At 44.4% G+C, this 24,725-nt stretch overlaps 1 protein-coding gene across 1 annotated transcript in view; it reads left to right on the top strand.

The window, feature by feature from the left end:
• Positions 1 to 24,725, top strand: part of LOC136626544 (kinesin-like protein KIF21B) — a 2,048,083-nt gene that overhangs the window by 1,824,467 nt on the left and 198,891 nt on the right. The window contains 1 exon segment of the mRNA XM_066601598.1: positions 20,005 to 20,166. Coding sequence (XP_066457695.1) covers positions 20,005 to 20,166 — 162 coding nt within the window.

Below are 24,725 nucleotides of genomic sequence, written 5' to 3'. Positions count from 1 at the left end.
GAGCACATCTACCCTGGTGGACTTCTGTTGTTTTCTGACCATTGCTGCACATTAGTAGTAAGTGAGAGAACTGTTGACAAGCCATGGTTTAAAGTCTGCCCTCCGAAACTCTAAATAGCTGCTGACATCTACTTGCTTAGATTGGGTCTTTGTGCACAACTTGCTATTGGCACCAACATAAACCACCGAATCCAAGAAGACAATCTCTAAATTAGAATATGGGTAGGAAAATGAGAAACTAAAATGATTTGTATTAAGCCAGGAAATAAATTCATCCACCTCCTCCCTACTACTTAATCATAAGAAAAAGAGATAACCTATATATATATATAAAGGAGAAAGCACTCACTGACTGACTCATCCACTGAGTCACCACTAATTCTCTAATTTCTCGGTGTCGTACAAACAGGAAATTTGGCAGAACCATTCTTTAGGTCCTAAATAGGAAAAGTAAAGGGGTCACAACTTGATTATTCAATGATAAATGCAAAAGTATTGGCACCCCTGTGTAATGTACCTAATCTAATTCTATAACTTCCAGGTGTCTTACAAAAATGAAATTTGGCACAAGCATTCTTTAGGTTCTAAGTAAGCAAAGTAACCAGGTCGCAACTTAATTATTCAATGCTAACTGCAATAGTATTGACACCTCTATATAATGTACCTAATCTAGTTCTCAAAACTTCCTGGTGTCGCACAAACATGAAATTTGGCACGACCATTCTTTTGGTCCTAAATAGGAAAAGTAAGGGGGTCACAGATTGATTATTCAATGCTAAGTGCAAAAGTATTGGCTCCCCTATGTACTGTAACTTTCCAGTGTTGTACAAGTGTGAAATATGGCAGGAGCATTCTTTATGTCCTACATAGAAAAAGTAAGGGGATCACAACTTGATTATTCAATGCTAAGTGAAAAAGTATTGGCATCCCTGTATAATGTACCTAATCTAATCCTCTAACTTTCTGGTTGTCGTACAAACATGAAATTTCACACAACTTAGGGTACTAAATAGGAAAAGTAAAGAGGTCATAACTTGATGATTCAATGCTAAGTAGAAAAGTATTGGCATCCCTATAATGCACCTAATCTAATTCTCTAACTTCCTGTGTCGCACAAACATGAAATTTGGCACAACCATTCTTTACATCCTAAAAAGGAAAAGTAAAGGGGTCACAACTTGATTATTCAATGCTAAGTACAAAAGTATTGACACCCCTGTGTAATATACCAAATCTAATTCTCTAACTTCCCGCTGTCGTACAAATATGAAATTTGGCATGAGCATTCCATAGAAAAAGTTAATTGGTCACAACTAAATTATTCAATACTAATTGCAAAAGTAAGTGCACCCCTATGTAATGTACCTAATCTGATACTCTCACTTTCCAGAGTCGTACAAGTGTGAAATTTGGCACAAGCATTCTTTAGGTCCTAAATAGGAAAAGTAAAGGGGTCACAACTCGATTATTCAATGCCAATAGCAAAAGCAAGTGCCACCCTATGTAATGTAACTTCCCGGTATTGTAAAAGCGTAAAATTTGGCACGAGCATTCTTTAGTTCCTAAGTAGGAAAAGTAAAGGGGTTGCAACTCGATTATTTTATGCTAATTGCAAAAGTAAGTGCACCCCTATGTTATGTTACTTCACGGTGTCGTACAAGCATTAAATTTGGTACAAGAATTCTTTAGGTCTTAAATAGGAAAAGTAAAGGAGTCACAACTCAATTATTCAATGCTAATTGCAAAAGTAAGTGTATCCAAATGTATCCTATGTAAGGTAACTTTCTGGTATCGTACAAGCGTGAAATTTGGCGCGAGCATTCTTTACGTCCTAAGTTAGGAGAGTGGGAGGGGTGGAACATTCTGCAGAGGGACATCGGTATATGCAGCCTGAGGAGAATCTAACATTATTCTATGTATACATGTTTTATTCCTTGTTTTTTCTAAAGTAACCGCGACTTCATAAATTTTCCGTGCGAACAACATGTAAACACCTGTATCAAATTAACTCAGGGTATATCAGCTAGTCTATGTATATACGATAATAGAATATTTTTTGTTTATGTTGGGCATTGGTATTTAATAACTTATGTTCAAGATAACCCATATACCGATTGGCATAGGAGGGCACAAAATGACTGCCCATGATGCACCCTTTCATTTGTCTAACGATAGAATCATTAAACATAAAAAGTTATTACGTTTCATAGGAAAATGGTAAGATAAAGAAAGGGCTGGTTCATTAACTTTTAGAAAATGCCTTTCCTTTTTTTAAGTAGACCCAGTTGAAAAGCTTTCTTAATTTGTTTGTTTTAGGATGATTTATAGTGGTCCAGTGGCTTAAAAGTTAGTTTTTCCATGGAATTGTATGTCATAAAGCATTCTATGTGCCTCATGTAAATAATCGTGTCTTTCTTGAATAACAATGCCGCCCCCTTTATCAGCTTGACGTATATCTATATTATTATTTGAGGAAAGCAATTTAATCACCCTTTGTTCAGAATTACTTAAATTATCCTTGCTGTGGGGATAATAGAAAGGTTACATAATTCACTGCCTACCAAAAGAGAAAAATGATTCTATAGCTGGTCCTCTAAGATGTATGGGATTAAATGTATACTTAGGCTTGACATCCACCCCGAGGCTCCCTTACTTAAAGCCATTGGGGAAACTGAGGGGAGAGGATTGGTAGTGTCAGTTGTAGAGTTTGTAGAGAGAATGAAAAAATGTTGAGTTAGAATAACCTTACGAATAAAGGAATTCAAATCCAAGGACAGTTGGAAATTATTAGGAGCCATGGTTGGACAAAAGGAGAGACCTTTAAAAAGGAGGGATAGTTCGGCTGCATTAGGTACATTTTTGGATAAGTTGAAAATCTATGTGTAGATGTTTTTGGGCTGGTTCTTTCCTAAGCCGTGTGGGTCCCTTACTCCTTCTTTTGGTAGACAGGCACTGTATTGTCAGAAAACGTTTTTATGATTATTTGTTTTTGGGGGTTGATCAGGATAGGAAAAAGGACAGTGGAGGTGTGATAAGTGGGCATTATGACTAGTAGTAGACCTGGTGTAACCTGTGTGAGTAGCTCTAAAAGGAGACTGTAGAGCCAATGCAGGATTAACTATCTGACTGTAAGCCCGCTACCGAGGAAGTAGGGAGAGGAGATTGTATAGAGGTATTAATGGTGGGGGGATATGAGTCAGCAATCAATGTAGGTTTGATTGGTAGTGGTGGTGGTTACAGTCTGGGGAAGAGGGGGTTCCTCATAGATAGAGATCTGTGAGAAACCTAACCTGTCAAGGCAAAGGCTGATTTAAAAATAATAGCAAAGGTAATGGCAAATCGTCTTTCCCTAATAATCTCATCCATTATTTTTTTTTTTTTAAAAGCAGTATTTTTGTTTTTGGAGAAGCAGAGGGGTCACTGTAAAAGGCTATGTTGGTGATATGAGTATAGCAATTATACAGAACTTAGGATCAATTGGGATAAATCAGCTATAATGCCTGTCGATAGGACAGGAGTGGTTATTTCCATGAACAACAGATTCCTATATGTGCATCAAACTTTAAATTTTTGGGTATAAACATCTCAAATAATATTCCAAATTGAACCTAGATCCACTGATAACTCATTTTCAATAAAAACTAGAAGTGTAGTGTAAACAAAAACAAATTTAATTAAGATGATCTGGATGCCACAATTACTTCACCTACTACATACATTCACTGCAATGGATTCCTCAGCGTATCTATATATACAGTGGGGAAAAAAGTATTTAGTCAGATACCAATTGTACAAGTTCTCCCACTTAAAATGATGAGAGAGGCCTATGATTGACATCATAGGTAGAACTCATCTATGAGAGACAACATGAGAAGAAAACACATCCAGAAAATCACATTGTCTGATTTTTAATGAATTTATTTGCAAATTATGGTGAAAAATAAGTATTTGGTCAATAACAAAAGTTCATCTCAATACTTTGTTATAAATCCTTTATTGGCAATGACAGAGGTCAAATGTTTTCTGTAAGTCCTTAGAAGGTTGGCACACACTGTTGCTGGTATGTTGGCCCATTCCTCCATGCAGATATCCTCAAGAGCAGTGATGTTTTGGGGCTGTCGCTGAGCAACACAGACTTTCAACTCCCTTCAAACGTTTTCTATAGGGTTGAGATCTGGAGACTGGCTAGGCCACTCCAGGACCTTGAAATGCTTCTTACAAAGCCACTCCTTCGTTGCCCTGGCAGTGAGCTTGGGATCATTGTCATGCTGAAAGACCCAGCCACGTTTCATCTTCAGTGCCCTTGCTGATGGGAGGTTTGCACTCAAAATCTCATGATACATGGCCCCATTCATTCTTTCATGTATACGGATCAGTCGTCCTGGTCCCTTTGCAGAGAAACAGCCCCAAAGCATGATGTTGCCACCCCCATGCTTCGCAGTAGGCAGGGTGTTCTTTGGATGCAACTCAGCATTCTTTCTCCTCCAAACACGATGAGTTGTGTTTCTGCCAAACAGTTCTACTTTGGTTTCATCTGACCATATGACATTCTCCCAATACTCTTCTGGATCATCCAAATGCTCTCTAGCAAACTTCAGTCAGCCCCGCACATGTAGTGGCTTAAGCAGGGGAATACGTCTGGCACTGCAGGATCTGAGTCCCTGGCGGCGTAGTGTGTTACTGATGGTAGCCTTTGTTATGTTGGTCCCAGCTCTCTGCAGGTCATTCACTAGGTTCCCCCGTGTGTTTCTGGGATTTTTGCTCATCGTTCTTGTGATCATTTTGACCCCACGGGGTGAGATCTTGTGTGGAGCTCCAGATCGAGGGAGATTAGCAGTGGTTTTGTATCTCTTCCATTTTCTAATTCCTGCTCCCGCAGTTGATTTCTTCACAACAAGCTGCTTGCCTATTGCAGATTCAGTCTTCCCAGCCTGGTGCAGGGCTACAATTTTGTTTCTGGTGTCCTTCTACAGCTCTTTGGTCTTCACCATAGTGGAGTTTGGAGTGTGACTGCTTGAGGTTGTGGACAGGTGCCTTTTATACTGATAACAAGTTCAAACAGGTGCCATTACTACAGGTAATGAGTGGAGGACAGAGGAGCCTCTTAAAGAAGAAGTTACAGGTCTGTGAGACCCCGAAATCTTGTTTGGAGGTGACCAAATACTTATTTTCCACCATAATTTGCAAATAAATTCGTTAAAAATCAGACAATGTGATTTTCTGGATGTGTTTTCTCATGTTGTCTCTCATAGTTGAGGTCTACCTATGATCCCAATTACAGGCCTCTCTCATCTTTTATATTGGGAGAACTTATACAATTGGTATCTGACTAAATACTTTTTTTCCCCACTGTATATAAAATAGGATGTATGTATGCATGTGTGTGTATATGCCACCATAACTCATGAACGCCTGAAGCAATTTCAACCAGACTTGGTACATATATAACATCCCATGGGGGCAAATTTTTTTTTTGGGGTGGGGGTGATAAAACAGTCTAACTACCCCAGGTGGGGAAGGGGTGGGATGCTGGAATTGCACTTGAGCAGATGTTTTTTATTTCTCAGGCTTATCTAACACAGACGACCTCCTCCTCCTCAAATACTAATACATTACACAGACCTCCTGCTCCTCAGATAATATCTTACACAGACAGCCTCCTCCCCTGCAACTACCACACAGCTTCCCACCAGCATTAAGCTACTATGTACCACACAGAAATGATCCCAGCACTCACTCTTCTGAAAGCTGTCCAAAAGGAAATCTGTGTGGCCCATAGCAACCAGCTTTCATTTTACCCCAGCAGTATAACAAGTGAAAGCTGAGCTGTGATTGGTTGCTATTGGCAACACAAAATTACAGGGGAAGTCGTGAGTTTTTGATTTTTAATTATGGCAGTATTACATAGACCTCCTGCCCCTCAGACAATAATATCTTACACAGACAACTTCCTCCTCTTTAAAATACTAATATTACACAGATGACCTCCTCCTTAGATACAAATATGTTACACAGATGACCTCTTCCTCCTCATATACTAATATATTAAATCAGTACAGACATATATATACACACACACACACACACACACACATATTTAAATACTTTTCTGGTCTAAAAATAAAATACACGGGCAATGCCGGGTAATCAGCTAGCCTTCTATAAAATAAACAGGCTATTCAGGGATCTTATGTGGCGTAAGAAAGCTACGCGTATAATAGAGACAGAATTCAACTCTAAGGGCTCCCACCCACTGGCGTTTTTTCCTCCACTGCGATGCGATTCTAAAGTTAAAGTCTCGCATCGTAGTGCGAGAAAAACGCCGGCAGATACCCAAAAATCGCTGTGGCAGGAGTTTCCTTCATCCACGCGGGGACCGTGGGGATGAAGGAATCCGCTGTCACAGCTGTGACAGCTGTCACAGCTGTGGCAGAAGTCCGCGGCATGCTGTCCTATTGCTTTCAATGGGATCAGCCCTGCTGCCGATCCTATTAAAAGCAGTGGTTTCTGACAAGCCCCGCAGAATGATTATCGGAGAAGGGCTTGAAATATAAGCCCTTCGCCGATAATCATCAAAAAGTGGTTAAAAAAATAATAAAAAAGTTACTCACCTCTCCTGCTGTCAGCCGCTTCCTCCTGCTGGCTCCCCGGCACTGCTGTCCAGCACTTTCAGCAGACGGGGATAAATCCCCCGCCTACTGAAAGGGCTGTGCAGATTGGCTGAGGGCTCAGCCAATAGCAGCTACTGCTTAGCTATTGGCTGAGCGCTCAGCCAATGACAGATAGCTCTTAGCTATTCATTCATGAATAGCTAAGATATTGCTATTCATGAATGAATAGCTAAGAGCTAACTGCCATTGGCTGAGCGCTCAGCCAATAGCTAAGCACTAGCTGGGAGCTAGAGGGACATCTGATATCAACAGTTTGTAAAGTGGAAGATCCTGGTGACATACAAAATACATATGAGGAGCCTCCTATTATCACAAATACACCCTCAGTCCTTCACAGCAAAAATCTTTCTTCTGATTCTTCTAAACAGGTTCCATCTTCTGATTCATTGCAGATTGTTAAACAAAATACAATTTATGGAACAAATGTTGAACATATCAAAAAGTTCACAAAGTGGAGAAGCCATATTCATGTTCTGATTGTGGGAAATGTTTTAAGCACAAATCACATCTTGCTGTACATCAGAGAATTCACACAGGAGAGAAGCCATTTTCATGTTCTGAATGTGGGAAATGCTTTAACAATAAATCAGATCTTGGTAAACATCAGAGAATTCACACAGGGGAGAAGCCATATTCATGTTCTGAATGTGGAAAATGTTTTAACAGAAAATCACATCTTGTGTTACATGAGCGAGTTCAATTCACAACATCCAGTTATGATAAAGAACAAATGGGAAGGAAGCAAAGGCCTTATTCAAGACTCACAATAGCAAGGAATCCTAAAAAATTACCCCCAAATTGTCACCATGTGAGGTACATAGATTATCACAGCTATGCATGGTGCTTTTCTTTATAAAATCGAAGTGAGAGATAATCCTTTTTGTGTGTGATGTAAGACTCGAACAGAACGGCTAATACATATGGAGATGCCCAAAGCTGAAGAGATACTGGGTAGAAGTACATTCTATAATAGATGTGTATAAGGTTACTCTAGATCATACCCCCTTTGTCTGTGTACTTGGGTATGTAGACGATTTACCAATAACTAGATATTAGAAAATAGCAGTGGCAAGATTACTTTATGTCGCAAGGAAACTAAGAGCCCAACATTGGCTAGATGAAGCTGCCCGTACGGAAGCAGAATTTACAAATAAGATCAAGCAGTTACTGCCCTGGGAAAGAGGGGGGTATATATTAAACGTAACACGGAGTACCAGTTCAACAAGATTTGGATGAAGTGGATGTTAACATTTGAACTGACACCTCTGAACCGATTGAATATTAGTGATGAAAGCAATATGGACACACGGACTTAAGAGAAAACACAATTAGGAGTGGACACAGAAAATGAGGTACACAGATAACCTTGTGTTAGGAGTGGACACAGAGAACGGGGTACACAGATAACCTTGTTGTAGAAGCTAGTAGTTTGACAACATTAATGACGGTAATGGACTGATGTAGAATGTCACTTTGGGACACAACTGAGCTGGGGATGATTATATTCTTGGAGGGGGGATAGAGTTGGTTAAGTTGTTAAAAATTAAAAGCTTTAATAAAGAGCATTTAATTAAAAAAAATTGATCGAGGTCCATTTGGACTGCTTTCCTAACAAGGGGAGAACGCAGGCCGTGTTCAGATTGATAGGTCTCAGAACTCTTGGTCAAGAGTTCTCTGCAGAGAGAAAGACAAAGCTGCCGGTCTGGCACTGAAACTTGTTACCTCCTGTCTTCCAATAGTAAAATTATTTATTCACTACATCCCCTGCTCCATACAGTGTGCCAGAATTTTTCTTCAGGTAGAATCTACTCCTGCATAGGTCTTTTCATTTTACATGAATGCTAGCAGCTGGTGGGGCATCTTTTCTGCACTTTTATGAGCTTTTATCTTGGTGTGCCGCAGCACAACTTCTGCAGGTATAAAGTCTCCTATTTCTTTACTTTGCTTATTTTCGGTTCCCTTTGCACTGTGGAGTGACCTTTTGCTTAATTTGTTGCATAGCTTGTATTGGTGTGGATTACACGCTAAAATAGGTCATGTTGGGGGGCGTGTCCAGCAGCCATGCTGTGAGGACACAAGACACCAGAGCTCCGTGACAAACCCTACCATCCTAAACACATCCCGACCGTCTAAACTCCTGAGTGGGCTCTATAACTCACCGACAGACGGGTGATCACTCCTAGCAGCGCAGGGGAGACTCTGGAGGACTTCCGACAGCGATCCTCGGCTGCCCCAGCCCCGGGCCTGCTTCTCCAGAGACCGCCGACCGCAACTTCCGGTGAGGTGAGGCGGCGGGAAAACTACAACCCTCCTGCACAGAGAAAACCAGCAGCGCAGAGCAGTTCTCCGGAGCAGAGGCGACAAGACACCCGACTGGTGAGAGGTAACCAGCCAGCGGTAGCACCAGGGAGCCGCAATCTCGCGGTACGAGGGCAGGAGGGAGACCGCCAGCGAGAGATAAAACCCCTGCTACTCGGGGCTACACACCTGACCCAACACCCCTGCCTGTACTCACTGTTGACTATACATCATACCGGAGAGAGGTGGGACGTCTGGCACCATACCGAGGGGATCAACCAAACCGCCCCCCTCCCGCACGAGTCAGTACAAGAGGCAAAGCCCTGCAGGGTACTAACCAAAGACCCCACTGCAACCTATTAAACAGCTGGATAGCCTGCAGGCGACATCCTCATTGCATATCGTTAAAAATACAGGAGCCGGAGCCCAATATATGGGGCAACGCCTATAAAGTGGAGGCAAGTATTTAACCCCTGCACTCAAGACTTAATATTGCGCCCACAGCCCTGAGTGTTGCAAGTGACAGTTTCTGTCATTTATACCTCTACAAACAACGCCACACTCAGACCAGGGATATACTGACACAACACCGGACCGTGGTTATAGACTGCCGGACTTTAATACACCGCTACAATTGTGCCAACCAAAGTCCCCTTCTGCCAGATTGCTGACCTATGTTGCTAGCCCCTGTGATCTAGAGCGACCCTCTACAAATTCTCTGGCTGCAGAATATAACAACTGCCGATTGAGTCTCTGACCAACAGATCGCTGCACCAATCAATTTGGAACTCTCTACAACCTAAAATCTTCTCTCCTCCAAACGGTACTCATCTAAACATCTAAAACCACCAACTTGAAGGGAAACCCCCACAGACCCTACAGTACATAAAGACCACAAACAGACCACCGCCATCCTCCTCCCACAGGCGGGCTGGCCGCAGGTCCTCCAAGATGAGACGCAGCACTCCCCCCCTGATAAAGGAGCACCTCAAAGCCTTTGTACTAGAACCAACGAACGGTACACCACTTCAAATGCCTAGACCTGACGAAGGGGCCACCGGAGCTTCGGGTCCAGTCCCCTCCCTTGAGGCAGAGGGGGAGCCAATATTACGGCAGGTTACAGCACAGCTTCTTGAGGCCATACACTCCAGCACCATCTCCTTGACCGGGAAAATCGAAGAAGTCAAAATTACTGTAGGACTGCTGCAGCAAGACATGCATAGCCTTAGAGGCAGAGTGAGTGAGGCTGAGACACGCATATCCCAGCTTGAGGACATTGTGGCTCCAATCCCTGACAAGCTTACCAAGCTCAACAGGGCCGCGAATGCCTGGGCCCAACGCACAGATGACCTGGAAAATAGCCTGTGTAGAAATAACCTTCGAATCCTGGTTCTACCAGAACGTGCTGAGGGCCAAGACCCCTGCTCGCTTATGGAATCCTGCTTGAAAGAGCTCTTACCAGGAGCCAAGTTTACCACAGCCTTCACCATTGAACGGGCCCACAGGGTTCCGGGCCGCCCTCTGCCTCCGGGCACACCCCCAAGACCTATGCTGGCAAGGCTTCTCAGCAGCAAAGACAAAGACATAGGCCTCCAAGCTGCTAGGCGCATGCAAACTCTTTAATATCAGAACGCTAACATCTCTGTTTTCCCAGATTTCTCTACCGCCCTCCAGAAAACCAGAGTGACCTTCGTGGCCGTCAAGCGCCGGCTGAGAGAGGCTTCCATACCATATTCTATGATGTATCCGGCTCGGCTTCGGTTGGTACACAACGAACAAACTTCCTTCTTCTCCACTCCAGATGAGGTTGAGGTCTGACATAATCGTTTGCCAAGATCGCCCAGGCGTCAATGATAACCTGACGACTCCATTCGGGTAGGGGTGAGGGGACAGGGGGGTCTCGGACGATTGATTATGGTTGACTTGGCACTATCAGAAATGTTCAGACCTAATCATTTACGTTCTGTGTATCCCCCCCCTTCTTCTCCCTATCTCTCTCCCTCGTCCCTCTCCCCCCCCCTCGTGCTGCCCCCTCAATATAGCAAAAGTCTTCGCCTATCCTGTCTGACCCAAATGTTTAATGATAGCAGACGGACAGATCCGACTATTCAACCTATGCAAGCCACTGCCGTCTCTACCACACAAAAGAGCCCCTCGCTGGGCACTTAAAATTTAAGTACCTGTGATAAAGGGGTCCCAGAGCTCAAACAGATTTGATCTGTTTGACTGTGCCCAGATTTGACACCATACTTTAGGTGCACAGTCTTCCCCGTTATCACATGCACGTTCATGTTCTGTTAATGGTTAACACTAGAGATGAGCGAGCACCAAAATGCTCGGGTGCTCGTTACTCGGGACGAAAATTTCGCGATGCTCGAGGGTTCGTTTTGAATAACGATCCCCATTGAAGTCAATGGGTGACCCGAGCATTTTTGTATATCGCCGATGCTCGCTAAGGTTTCCATTTGTGAAAATCTGGGCAATTCAAGAAAGTGATGGGAACGACACAGCAACGGATAGGGCAGGCGAGGGGCTACATGTTGGGCTGCATCTCAAGTTCCCAGGTCCCACTATTAAGCCACAATAGCGGCAAGAGTGCCCCCCCCCCCTCCCAACAATTTTTACTTCTGAAAAGCCCTCATTAGCAATGCATAGCTAAGCACCACTCAACCTCCAACAAAGCACAATCACTGCCTGCATGACACTCCGCTTCCACTTCTCCTGGGTTACATGCTGCCCAACCCCCCCCCCCCCCGCACGACCCAGTGTCCACAGCACACACCAAAGTGTCCCTGCGCAGCCTTCAGCTGCCCTCATGCCACGCCACACTCATGTCTATTTATAAGTGCGTCTGCCATGAGGAGGAACCACAGGCACACACTGCAGAGGGTTGGTTCATGCTCCTCCCCCTCCTCCTCAACGCGCTGAGATATAGACATGAGGGTGCTCTCACTATCCAGCGACATACTGTCTTCCCCCGACTCCGTTTCCGAGTGCAAAGTGTCTGCCTTTATGCTTTGCAGGGAGCTTCTCAAGAGGCATAGCAGAGGAATGGTGACGCTAATGATTGCAGCATCCCTGCTCACCATCTGGGTAGACTCCTCAAAGTTTCCAAGGACCTGGCAGATGGCTGCCAACCAGGCCCACTCTTCTGTAAAGAATTGAGGGGGCTGACTCCCACTACGCCGCCCATGTTGGAGTTGGTATTCCACTATAGCTCTATGCTGCTCATAGAGTCTGGCCAACATGTGGAGCGTAGAGTTCCACCGTGTGGGCACGTCGCACAGCAGTCGGTGCACTGGCAGATGAAACCGATGTTGCAGGTTCCGCAGGGTGGCAGCGTCCGTCTTGGACTTGCGGAAATGTGCGCTGACCCGGCGCACCTTTCTGAGCAGGTATGACAAGTGTGGGTAGCTTTTCAGAAAGCGCTGAACCACCAAATTAAAGACATAGGCCAGGCATGGCACGTGAGTGAGGCTGCCGAGCTGAAGAGCCGCCACCAGGTTACGGCCGTTGTCACACACGATCATGCCCGGTTGGAGGCTCAGCGGCGAAAGCCAGCGGTCGGTCTGCTCTGTCAGACCCTGCAGCAGTTTGTGGGCCGTCTGCCTCTTCTCTCCTAAGCTGAGTAGTTTCAGCACGGCCTGCTGACGCTTGCCCACCGCTGTGCTGCCACGCCACGCAACACCGACTGCTGGCGACGTGCTGCTGCTGACACATCTTGATTGCAAGACAGAGGTTGCGTTGGAGGAGGAGGAGGAGGGTGGTTTAGTGGAGGAAGCATACACCGCCGCAGATACCAGCACCGAGCTGGGGCCCGCAATTCTGGGGGTGGGTAGGACGTGAGCGGTCCCAGGCTCTGACTCTGTCCCAGCCTCCACTAAATTCACCCAATGTGCCGTCAGGGAGATATAGTGGCCCTGCCGGCCTGTGCTTGTCCACGTGTCCGTTGTTAAGTGGACCTTGGCAGTAACCGCGTTGGTGAGGGCGCGTACAATGTTGCGGGAGACGTGGTCGTGCAGGGCTGGGACGGCACATCGGGAAAAGTAGTGGCGACTGGGAACCGAGTAGCGCGGGGCCGCTGCCGCCAACATGCTTTTGAGAGCCTCCGTTTCCACAACCCTATACGGCAGCATCTCCAGGCTGATAAATTTGGCTATGTGCACGTTTAACGCTTGAGCGTGCGGGTGCGTGGCGGCGTACTTGCGCTTGCACTCAAACAGTTGCGCTAGCGACGTCTGGACGCTGCGCTGAGAGACATTGCTGGATGGGGCCGAGGACAGCGGAGGTGAGAGTGTGGGTGCAGGCTGGTAGGCACTCGTGCCTGTGTCCTCAGAGGGGGGTTGGATCTCAGTGGCAGGTTGGGGCACAGGGGGAGAGGCAGTGGTGCAAACCGGAGGCGGTGAACGGCCTTCGTCCCACCTTGTGGGGTGCTTGGCCATCATATGCCTGCGCATGCTGGTGGTGGTGGCTCCCCAGCTGATCTTGGCGCGACAAAGGTTGCACACCACTGTTTGTCGGTCGTCAGGCGTCTCTGTGAATATCTGCCACAGCTTAGAGCACCTTGGCCTCTGCAGGGTGGCATGGCGCGAGGGGGCGCTTTGGGAAACAGTTGGTGGATTATTCGGTCTGGCCCTGCCTCTACCCCTGGCCACCGCACTGGCTCGGCCTGTGCCCACACCCTGACTTGGGCCTCCGCGTCCTCGCCCACGTCCACGTCCTCTAGGCCTACCCCTACCCCTCAGCATGCTGTATTACCAGTAGTGCAGAAACAGAACGCTGTAATTAAATGTGCCGCTTATTGGCCTGTGGTTGGAGGCTGACTTCGCTTATGGAACGCACAGCAGAGCCAGGAAAGAATTTTGCGCAAGCCTGCTGTAACACTTAGCTGGCTGCGTATGAATTAGGACAACTACCCCCAGCAGAGACCCAGTACACTGAGGATGGTCACAGGCAGCCCAAATAGATTTTTTTCCCCAAATGTTTTTGGAAAGGCCCACTGCCTATATACACTAAATATGTCTTCTGTCCCTGCCTCACCACTACTGGCCCTGGACAATGTAAAATTACTGCAGGACGCAATGCTCTGCACGGCCGATATACAAAAAAAAAAAAATGTGCAACACTGCAAAAAGCAGCCTCCACACTACTGCACACGGTTAGATGTGGCCCTAAGAAGGACCGTTGGGGTTCTTGAAGCCTAAAATAACTCCTAACACTCTCCCTATAGCAACTCCAGCAAGACAGCACTTTCCCTGAACTATGTCAGAATGCATCTGTGGCGAGCCGCGGGAGGGGCCGATTTATATACTCGGGTGACACCTGATCTCGCCAGCCACTCACTGCAGGGGGGTGGTATAGGGCTTGAACGTCGCAGGGGGAAGTTGTAATGCCTTCCCTGTCTTTCTATTGGCCAGAAAAGCGCGCTAACGTCTCAGAGATGAAAGTGAAAGTAACTCGAACATCACGTGGTGCTCGTTCGAATAACGAGCATCTCGAACACGCTAATACTCGAACGAGCATCAAGCTCGGACGAGCACGTTCGCTCATCTCTAGTTAACACGTTTATTTTATCCAAGAAAGCCCATATTGGTGAAATCTTGTTTGCTATTGCTAGGATAGGTTCTTGCAGTACTATGTCCAAGATACTTTCACTGGACACAGCCACTGTTTGAAATACAGAGGAACCCGATAGCGAGTTACATTCAAAATCAGCTTACCCTGACAGGGGATAACCCCCTTTACACACAAATGATTAGAATGTTTGTTACATTTAAACAAATTGTTATTGATGTAATTCTATATGGAAACGGTTGGATAGGTTTTTGCAATACAATTCTCACAGACAGTTCAAGTCATGATCAAAAGATACAATCTCTAACCATCGTCTGAGAGGCTTGGGTGGTGGGCCCTGCACGGGATCGGCTTGCCCCGATCGGGAGTATTTTCCTGTGCATATATAGTAACAGTCGAGCTAAATGGCTGACATAAACATACTCTCGTGGAATGTACGGGAGATGGAAGCTCCCAGGAAACGGTCCATGATTTTCTCATACATTAGAAATTACAACCCACACATAGTGTGTCTCCAAGAGACACATATGATATCTGAGTAAGTCGGGCAACTACAGAAACCATGGGTCCAATGGTCCTTTCACTCTACATATTCATCATATGCCAGAGGAGTATAAATTTTAATTCACAAACAACTAAGATGGGAGTCGGGACGTACTATTAGGTACCCGGAGGGCAGGTACATCTTCATCCAAGCATGGGTAGACTCCTTCCCACCAGCCAATATAGCAATCCTTCATCAGGCGGCCCAATTTGCCTCCCAATACCCTAATGCCAGTGCTAAATCCTCAGATGGACAGGTTTGGCGTCTCACAGACGCACCCAGCCCAGGTTAACCCCACACCGCTGGCACTATTTCTACAGGAAGTCAGCTGGAAAGACGTTTGGAGAGTTAGATGGCCGTCAACCCACGAGTACTCATGTCACTGTAATGGCAGGAACGCTCTCTCCCGAATAGATTACTTGCTCGGGAATGCTAGACTATGCACCCCAATAACTCACATTGAATATCTCCCCAGGGGCATTTCAGACCATTCCCCCCTACGTATGGAAATCTCCACACCTGACGCAAATACCCATAGACATAATTGGCGAGTATACCCATTTTGGCTGAGCCTGTTTGGCACAAATGATACAATCCATGACCAGCTTGCAACGTTCTTAGAACTAAACCAACCAGACGCCGTACCGGTGATGCTCTGGGAGACACTAAAGGCCTTTCTACGAGGCGCCTTAAAATCATCCATTTCTTATATTAAAAAAAGAATCCTCCATACTGGAACGCGAGTTGGCGACCCAATGCACACGCCTAGAGGCAACCTATGTTGCAGACCCGACTGATGAGCATAGAGAGCAGTAGTTGAGACGGAAGACAATACCTGATCCACTTACAAGAAAAAGCTCGTAGAGCTTCCTTCTCCGTAAAACAGCGATTCTATGAACTTGGCAACCAATCTAGCAGCCTACTAGCCCACTTAGTACACCAAAACTCGGCACTGCCGTCGATACTCCGTATTGCGTCAGAATAGGGCGAAATTCTTCACGATAAGAGATCAATAGGAGCACAATTCCATCACTTCTACAGAGGGCTGTATGCTACCGGATTCCACGCCACGCACCAAGAGCTCGAGAACTTCCTATCAAATCTCATTTTTCTTACACTTACCCCCGATCAACAGACCTTAATAGACGCCCCATTTACACTGACCAAACTTTCGGAAGCCCTTGGGGAGATGTCCAGCGGTAAATCCCCAGGCCCGGATGGCCTGCCAATGGAGGTTTATAAAAAATATCAAGAGACGCTTTGCCCACACTATTAGCGACCTATAATGTGTCCTTTAATAATGAATCACTGCCCCCATCCTTTTATGAGGCCACCATCGTACTTATTCTGAAACCAGGAAAGGATGCTCTTGATTGCGGTTCCTACAGGCCCATCTCCCCCCTCAATTCGGATTATAAACTCCTAACTAAAATGCTAGTCTGGCGCCTCAACAATATCATCTTGGATCTAATACACCCAGACCAAAACGGATTCATGCCGGGCAAATGAACGTGGGAAAATCTACGACTCGTCCAGGTAGTAGCACAAGTCGGGTCGGAAAGGAAAGCAGATTGGGCCCTGGCCTCTCTGGACGCAGCTAAAGCCTTCGATTCTATTGAGTGGCCCTTCCTGCTCCAGGTGCTGAAGAGATTTGGGTTTGGAAACAGATTCATCCAATGGGTCTCCCTAATACTCAAAACAAATGGGATAAAGGGAAAAACCTCAGCGCTCACACCATAGAATAAGTAAAATGTACTTTGGAATATTAAGGTTATGTAACTTACTTCGAGGAGGCACCTTTGGCATAGGCACCTCCTGATCCCAGTAGGCGTATCAGAAATGGCACCAGCCAACGGTGATGTACAAGTTCCATGGTTTAAAAAAATAATAAAATGATTTTATTAAACCGTGGAACTTGTACATCACCGTTGGCTGGTGCCATTTCTGATACGCCTACTGGGATCAGGAGGCGCCTATGCCAAAGGCGCCTCCTCGAAGTAAGTTACATAACCTTAATATTCCAAAGTACATTTTACTTATTCTATGGTGTGAGCGCTGAGGTTTTTCCCTTTATCCCATTTATTTTCTTCTCCTTCATGCCATGATTGGAGCTTCCCTCTAGTCGCTCTCTCTTCTGAGATTGTTCGCAGCACCTACGAATATTTGCTTTCATTTGGAAACCAGGACTATCCATCAACTACACTCTCCAGTATCCTTCTAGTGAGCGCTTTTTCCTTATTTATTATCTCTAATACTCAAAACAGCCATAGCAGCAATCTCGGTGAACGGCACCTGTTCTCCATACTTCCCCCTTTATAGGGGCACGAGACAGGGATGCCCGCTCTCCCCACTTCCCTTCGCCCTGGCCATGGAACCGCTGGCTATTATGTTCCGGACGTGCCCAATTTACCGCGGGATCGTGATAGGAGATAGGGAGAATCGTGTAGCGCTCTACGCTGACGATCTCATGCTCTTTATGTCTGATCCAACGATCTCCCTGCCCCGAGCTATGGATATCATCAACAAATTCGGGCTCTACTCAGGCCTACACATCAACTGGTCAAAATCTGTCTTAATGCCAATCTCAATACAGAACCCTCTGCGGCTCACGGACTAACTCTGCGGCCTACAAGTCTCTAATGACTTTAAATATCTAGGAATCCAGGTCACCAATACAATGAACCGAACCCTGGATTTAAACATATTCCTTTTGATTGACCTTACAGGTCTAAATTCAAAGTCTGGGGATCTCCAGCTCTATCGCTTGCAGGCCGCATCAACCTAATTAAAATGATAGTCCTACCTAAGTGTCTCTACACCCTACAGAACATCTCCGCACTGGTCCCGATGAAATTTTTACTGAACTATGAACTCTCTCATGCCCACTTTCATATGGGGAAGCTCCCGCTCAAAACTCAAACTATCTACACTTCAGAGACCCAAAGATAGTGTCGGTTCGGCACTCCCAGACCTATTTCTATACTAAATAGCCGGTCAACTGCTCCATTTAAAATCTTGGTTGAGCGATGGCCCACTACCTAATTCAGAAGCCCATCTGGCCCAGGCTTTGAATATCCCCTGTCTCTGGCCGGTGCTGGAGTTCCCCACCTCCATTAAGGGTGGAATGTTGCCCATCCACAGACTGGCTATGCGAGTCTGGCGTCAGGCTAGAGAGGTGAGCAGGTTCACAGACGTCGCCGCGGACATGCCTTTGTGGGGAAACCCTGGGCTGAGGGAACTACAGCTATTGGATAACCTGGGGACGTGAGAACAGTATGGGATTTCTCGTTTAGGTGACCTGTATAACTTCAATGTCCTATTATCCTTTGAGCAACTGCAGAACCAATACCAGTTACCCTGGACCCACTTTTACAGATATTTACAGATCTGACATGCCCTACAGACACAATTCCCACCTGCAAATAGCATCATATCACACTACCCATTAATAGGAATACTACGGTCACAAGCCCCCCGAGGACTCACCTCAACATTATATTCTCACTTAACAACCTCAAAAGCCGCACGAGAAATTCCCCCTGCCCTAAGTAAATGGAAGTCCATAATTCCATCACTGACAGAAGAAACATTTCAAGAAGTACTGGAATCACCTCTACTCGTCTCGCCCTCAGCAAACAATAAAATGACTCAGCTATACATAGTCCATCAATGCTATCTCACCCCGGCAAGACTATACAAGATGGGCAAGACCCCATCCACTCACTGTATTAGAAACACATGCACATATGCTGATTTCTGGCACATGGTTTGGGACTGTCCATTGATCAGATCATATTGGGGCGAGGTTACAGACTTGCTGGCCACGGTCCTGGACGTCCCGGTTCCCATCACCCCGGAAATCTGCCTTTTCGGTATCCTAGATGCAGAACAATGGCAGCATTACGACAGACTCTTCCTACGAGAAGTCTTATTCTTAGCCAGAAAGGTTATTGCATTGAGGTGGATGGACCAAAGGGGCCCGACTCTGACAATGTGGAGGAAAATTACCCACCTAACCATACCTTATAACAACCTAATATACAGGTCACGTAAATGTCTAGACAATTTTCAAAAAGTGTGGGGCTGATGGTGCAACTCATCACTGCCCTTGTTCCCTCTGTAGCCGCTCACCTTGGCCATATCCGCACTACAAAGACGACACTGAGACCCTGTGACCGTGGACTGGACCGGGGGGGTTTGGTCCCTGTGCGCGGCTACTCTCCCATGGCACCACACTAAAGAGTACACTGGCGACCCCACCTCCTAATATGGTTCACTCTCCCTATGGATGTACTCACACACAATTCTACATATACGTATATATATTTACTCCTACAATAGGTGTACCCCCTCAATTGTTGTTATATACTTTAACACTACCACCCCTCCTCTATAAGTACCTACCACCTTGTTCTACTTATCTCTTTCCTATAGTTCCTTCTTATCCACGAATTGTACCAGAATGTGTAAACATTGTAAACCGTAGGGTCGATTGACCCCCAACTGTATACATGACTCTGTACTGCAAAAGTTTCTTTTGTTTTTGACATGCTGGTTACTTGTCAATAAAACAAGTTTAAAAAATAAAAATAAATAAATAGGACATGTTGCTGTTTTTTTTCATGTGCGTAATGTGTGTGTGAAAAAAAGGCTGGTGTGAGATAGAAATCAATGGGTTTTTTCGCACCACGTATTATATTTCCCCAAAATATGTGCTTAAAACAAAGTACAAATTTGCCCATGTGAGCACTAAATGTTAACTATTTTTTTTTATTGTTTTACTGTAATATGATTATATCTATCCTCCCACCCTCTGAATTGTAAAGTACCGTGGAATATGTTGGTGCTATAGAATATAACCGATGATAATAGTTTTTATTATTGTGCAAATAACGCTAGCTTTATGCCATTCAACAGGTCTTCGGGTCAGGTGGCCTCTGGAGACCCATGTTCAGGCTTGACTTCACGCTCTGTTAACAGTCAGGCTGAGCTCCAAATTAATCAGATCGCTCTGAATCCGGAGGGAACAACTCTATATGTAGCAGCTGGGAGTGCAGTGAGGGCTTGGGACCTGGGAAGGTAAGTGCCTGTCAGGAATAAATCTACAGAATGTCATGTAATAATATGTACTATAAATTTAGAATTCTGGTGCTGGGATTTTGTCAGTATTGCTGTATCAGTATTTGTTAGCTAAAAGCAGGAGTGAAATATACGGAGAGAAAAGTATAATGGAGAGATTTGTATTTATTCACTGTTTTAACCCCTTCTGCAGATATTTTTAATTTTTTAATTTTAATTTTTTGAATCCCCACATTCAAAAAATCATAATTGTTTTTCTTTTTATTCAACATAATCATATGACAGAAAACCTGTGAAACAATGCTTTCTGTCACCATCTTCTGATACCCTCCCATATGGCTTTTTTATTTTTTTGATGATAGAGCTGAGTTAGGGCTTGTAGTAGTTGTAGTTTCTACTGGCATCATGTTGGGGTACACACTGCCTATCTTCCTTTTTTTTTCTTGATGATGGGGCGAACAAACACAATTCTGGCACTGTGTATTTTGTTCTGATAGTATTTACTTTTACAAGACAAGCAAGTTTGAGTATTTTAATCGGACTTTCATAAATGTGATAAGAAATATATACGTTTTTTTGTTATAATGTTTTCATGCACTGAGTGGGAAAAGAGTTTTTTTAATTTTAATATCGCATTTTAATATCATATTTCCTTATGTTCACTATTTTTCAGTCCTATTGAATTCGAGTTGGACTTGCAACCATAGTAATTATACTAAATATAATTAAATATTCTAAAATACTTCAATATTGCAATACATTGTATTTAGAACAGCATCTTTTAACAACTGACTTTCTTTTTTCATGTTTACCTTTCAAGACTCACAACTTTTTTTGTTTTTCCATTTATAGAGCTGTATAATAGCTTGTTTTTTACGTAACCAGTTGAATTTTTAAAATGGTGCAATTTAATACGCCACATAATATATTGGAAAACTTTTAAAACTTTTTTAAGTTGGGTTAAATGGAATAAAAAACAATTGCACAATTTGTCAGGGGGGTTTGATTTTGCAGTGTTCATGTTGTGGTAAAAATGTTAACTCCATTCTATGGGTCAGCTACTATATTTATAATTTTTTTTTCTGCTTTAGTACAATTAAAAACTCATTAATATAAATGCTTTTTATTTTCTGTAGTGGTGCAGTGCACAGGGGGGCCTGTAGAGGGCCAGAGACAGGACTCCTGGTGCGAGGGTTAACCAAGGGGTGGAGCAGGAACCAAGTAAAAGCCGGTTCCTGCCAAAGACAAGAGGGAGAGTGTTTGGCTGAGAGAGCCAGAAAGACAGCTCAGTGGAGCTAGGAGGGCTGCTAGGCCAGTGTCTGGTGCAGACCAAGAAGGTCAGAGGTTGACAGGGTAACGCCCCTAACCTCAATACCTGGGAGAGGTGTGTGTGTGTGTGTGTCTGGGAGAGCCAGACTGCTATTGAAATGGAACTCCTGTGGTATGCAGAGAGGACCAGCACAGCATAGAAAGGTGCTGCAGGCTGGTGGCCTGAAAAGGCAAGAGTCCGACAGGGGACGCCCCTGGACTCCCACCCAAGTTGGGGTGCTTATGGACATTGATGTGATTTGCTGTACTGTGACGTGCTGTGAAATAGACGCTGGCAGGAGCCAGACAAAAAAAAAATCCTATTCCTGAGCCGTGTTTACGCGTGTAGTGCGCCATTTCTGGCATGAGAGGTCAGTGATCCCGAGGCAAGAGTACCCCCCTTGCTACACTTCATATTCACATTTTTTCATCAGTGGTGCTGCGTGAGGTTTGTTTTTTTGTGAGGCGAGCTGCAGTTATTAATGCTACTATTTCTGAGTACAGAAACTTTTTGATCACCTTTTATTTAATTTTTAATGGGAGATGGGGGTGACCAAAAAATGTAGCTCTGGCATAATGTTTTTTTTTTCTGTACAGTGTTTAATATGTGAGATAAATAATGCAATACTTAAATAGTTCAGGCTTTTTTGGACTAGGAGATAGAAAATTATAATTACATGAATTATGATAACTTTTTATTGTTTAGTTTGTGTTGTGGGAAAAAAGGAAAACGTTTTGTTAAATTTTTAATATTTTTAGATTTTTTTGAACATTTTATTTGACAACATTTTTTTAGTCCCCTTAGGCTAACTTCCCACTGGCAAGCACCATATGGGGCTGTTAATCACATCCCCATATCGTGTTCCCCACCATGTGAATTCCCTGATGATGCCATGTCAAAACAGCCTCATATCACTTTGGTGATGTAGACACGGCAAAGGATCACAGAGTTTCTCCCATTGTTTTCAATTGGAGACCTTGCATCACATCGCGTGCCCCTGGCTTTGTCCAGGGATCCGTTTAAAATATTGAAAACTGAACTCCTAGATGGATCATATCTTGGCCATTATTGAAAACTGCTGAAACTGAGACCCATAGGTCACTGTTAATTTCTGGCATTTTGTATCGGGAAGAATAAGGAGGTGGATTGCACAAAATGACAGGAATGGACAGAAGCCTGCAAATCAGAAATCTATTTCTTTGTTTCAGTAGTTTTCAATAGTTACCCAAATGGGTTTTGTCCAGGCTCCATCCAGGGGTTCTATTTTCAGGAATTTAAACAGACACTGCAATGGGTCTTCTGCACAGAGCCAGGAATGCGATGTGAATGGAGCCTAACATCTAAAAGAACTGAGGCAAAGCCCTGGCCCAAACATGTATACATATTTACATAGCTAATACAGTTGACAAAATACATTTATTGATCAAGTTCAAACGGTGAGAGGAGCATACTGTATAGAAACAAATTTAAGTTTAGAACTCTTATTTACACATATTTGCAAATTGTCATTCATTTCTAGGGTGCTATACAAGTGGATTACAGAAAGGCGTATACAAATAGCATGCATAGATACTGTAGATAGATAGATAGATAGATAGATAGATAGATAGATAGATAGATAGCACACTGGCATGCTGCAATTTATTATTCGAGCGTGGCATCCACAAATCAAATAAAAACAAATCTACAGGTGTTAAATGAAGTGCGGAAGCCCAATGCTTCCCTATGGGTGGCTTGATTTGCGAATCTCACGCGTGTGTGCCTCGGGCAGATTCCGCAAATCAAATCTGCATGTGGACACTGGGTCTTATGGTATATTCACATGTAGCATAAATAGTGCATTTTAGTAACATAGTATGTAACGCTGGAAGAAGACATATGTAAGGGACTCACCTTAGTAGTTACTACAGATACAAGAAAACCTGAACCATATGCAAAGTCCCCTGATGTGCTGTAAACTACAATTCGCCGCATTTCTAGAGAGAGTTAACTGAGCATGCTCGAGAGACATTTTGTTTTTTTTGTGCTGTTCTAAGAAGTTTTGGAGTGGTGTTCTGCAGGGCTGTGCTGAGCTCGGGTGCTAGAGATAGAAACTTCCCATGAGAAACAAGTGACCAGATCTTCATCACACTCAGAAAGCTAGAGAAGAGATATAAAGACTGGAGATTGCTGATACAGAGTGCTGGACTGTGCTAAGATCTGCAAGGGGAAAAAGAGCTTAACCTGGCATTTACTGTGAAGCAGCAGAGGCACCTATCTGCATTAGACCAGGTGTTGAAGAAAGTGCTAACTTCAAAATTCACTGCCTTCGGGTACTTCCGGTGAGGACATTACACTAGTAAGATGAGAAATGGGTACCCCTAACTGTAAGTACGACTGTGCTAGCTTTCTGATCATCGGTGGATGCACGTGGTGGCTTTCCAGAACTTTCTTCCTACACAAGCATCACGCCACTAGCACTATTCAGTACAATACTACTGCATCTATCTGAACAGTAAGGGGAGAGGGTGCTCTTACCAGATCATAATAGTGCCTTTACCAAGAAGGGGGTTATTTGCACTGTGTATGGGTTATGTGTTATATTTTCACTGTGTATGGGTTATGTGTTATATTTGCAGTTACACTGCCTTTTTTAACTTCTAAACTGAATTTCTTGCAGTCTGTAAAAATACTAGATTTATAACAACCTGTGTACTTTGCCTCCATTTGCTGCGCAGGTTCTGAGCCCTTGTCGCACCCTACCTGCAATCTTACACATATGCCCATCCAGTTCAGCCTATTACCCACCCTCCCACCCCACCTCAATGTTGATCTAGAAGAAGGAAGGCAAAAAAAATGAGTTAGAAGCATGGAAAATCCACAGCATTTACAATGCAAGTGTTAGAGCACAAAAGAAGTGTGCTAAGGTATATCTGACGGCTCCTAATTATTAAGTATTATGTACATATGAGCAGCTCAGGGAAGCAGCACATTACACAGGGGCTAATGAGAAAGTTTTTTATTATTTTTTTATTGGATGCACCTTATTTTTATAGACATTGCAAACAGAATATATTAACCAGAACCGAATAGTTTTGTCGGCGGCACTCCCAATACAACCACACTGTGGGGAAGTTACTCAATGCTGGTGCAGGCTTCCTAGGAAAGAGCTGTATGGACACGTGACTGCTGGCGCAGGGTGCCATGTGGTTGTACCTTGATAACGTGGGAGTATGAGGTATTCATAATAATTTAAATTGGCCCCATGGGA

Source organism: Eleutherodactylus coqui, chromosome 4 (genome assembly GCF_035609145.1).
Source record: "Eleutherodactylus coqui strain aEleCoq1 chromosome 4, aEleCoq1.hap1, whole genome shotgun sequence".
In the NCBI taxonomy this organism is placed as follows: Eukaryota; Metazoa; Chordata; class Amphibia; order Anura; family Eleutherodactylidae; genus Eleutherodactylus; species Eleutherodactylus coqui.
Note: the sequence above shows the minus strand (reverse complement) of the source record. Positions and strands in the feature narration are given on the sequence as shown.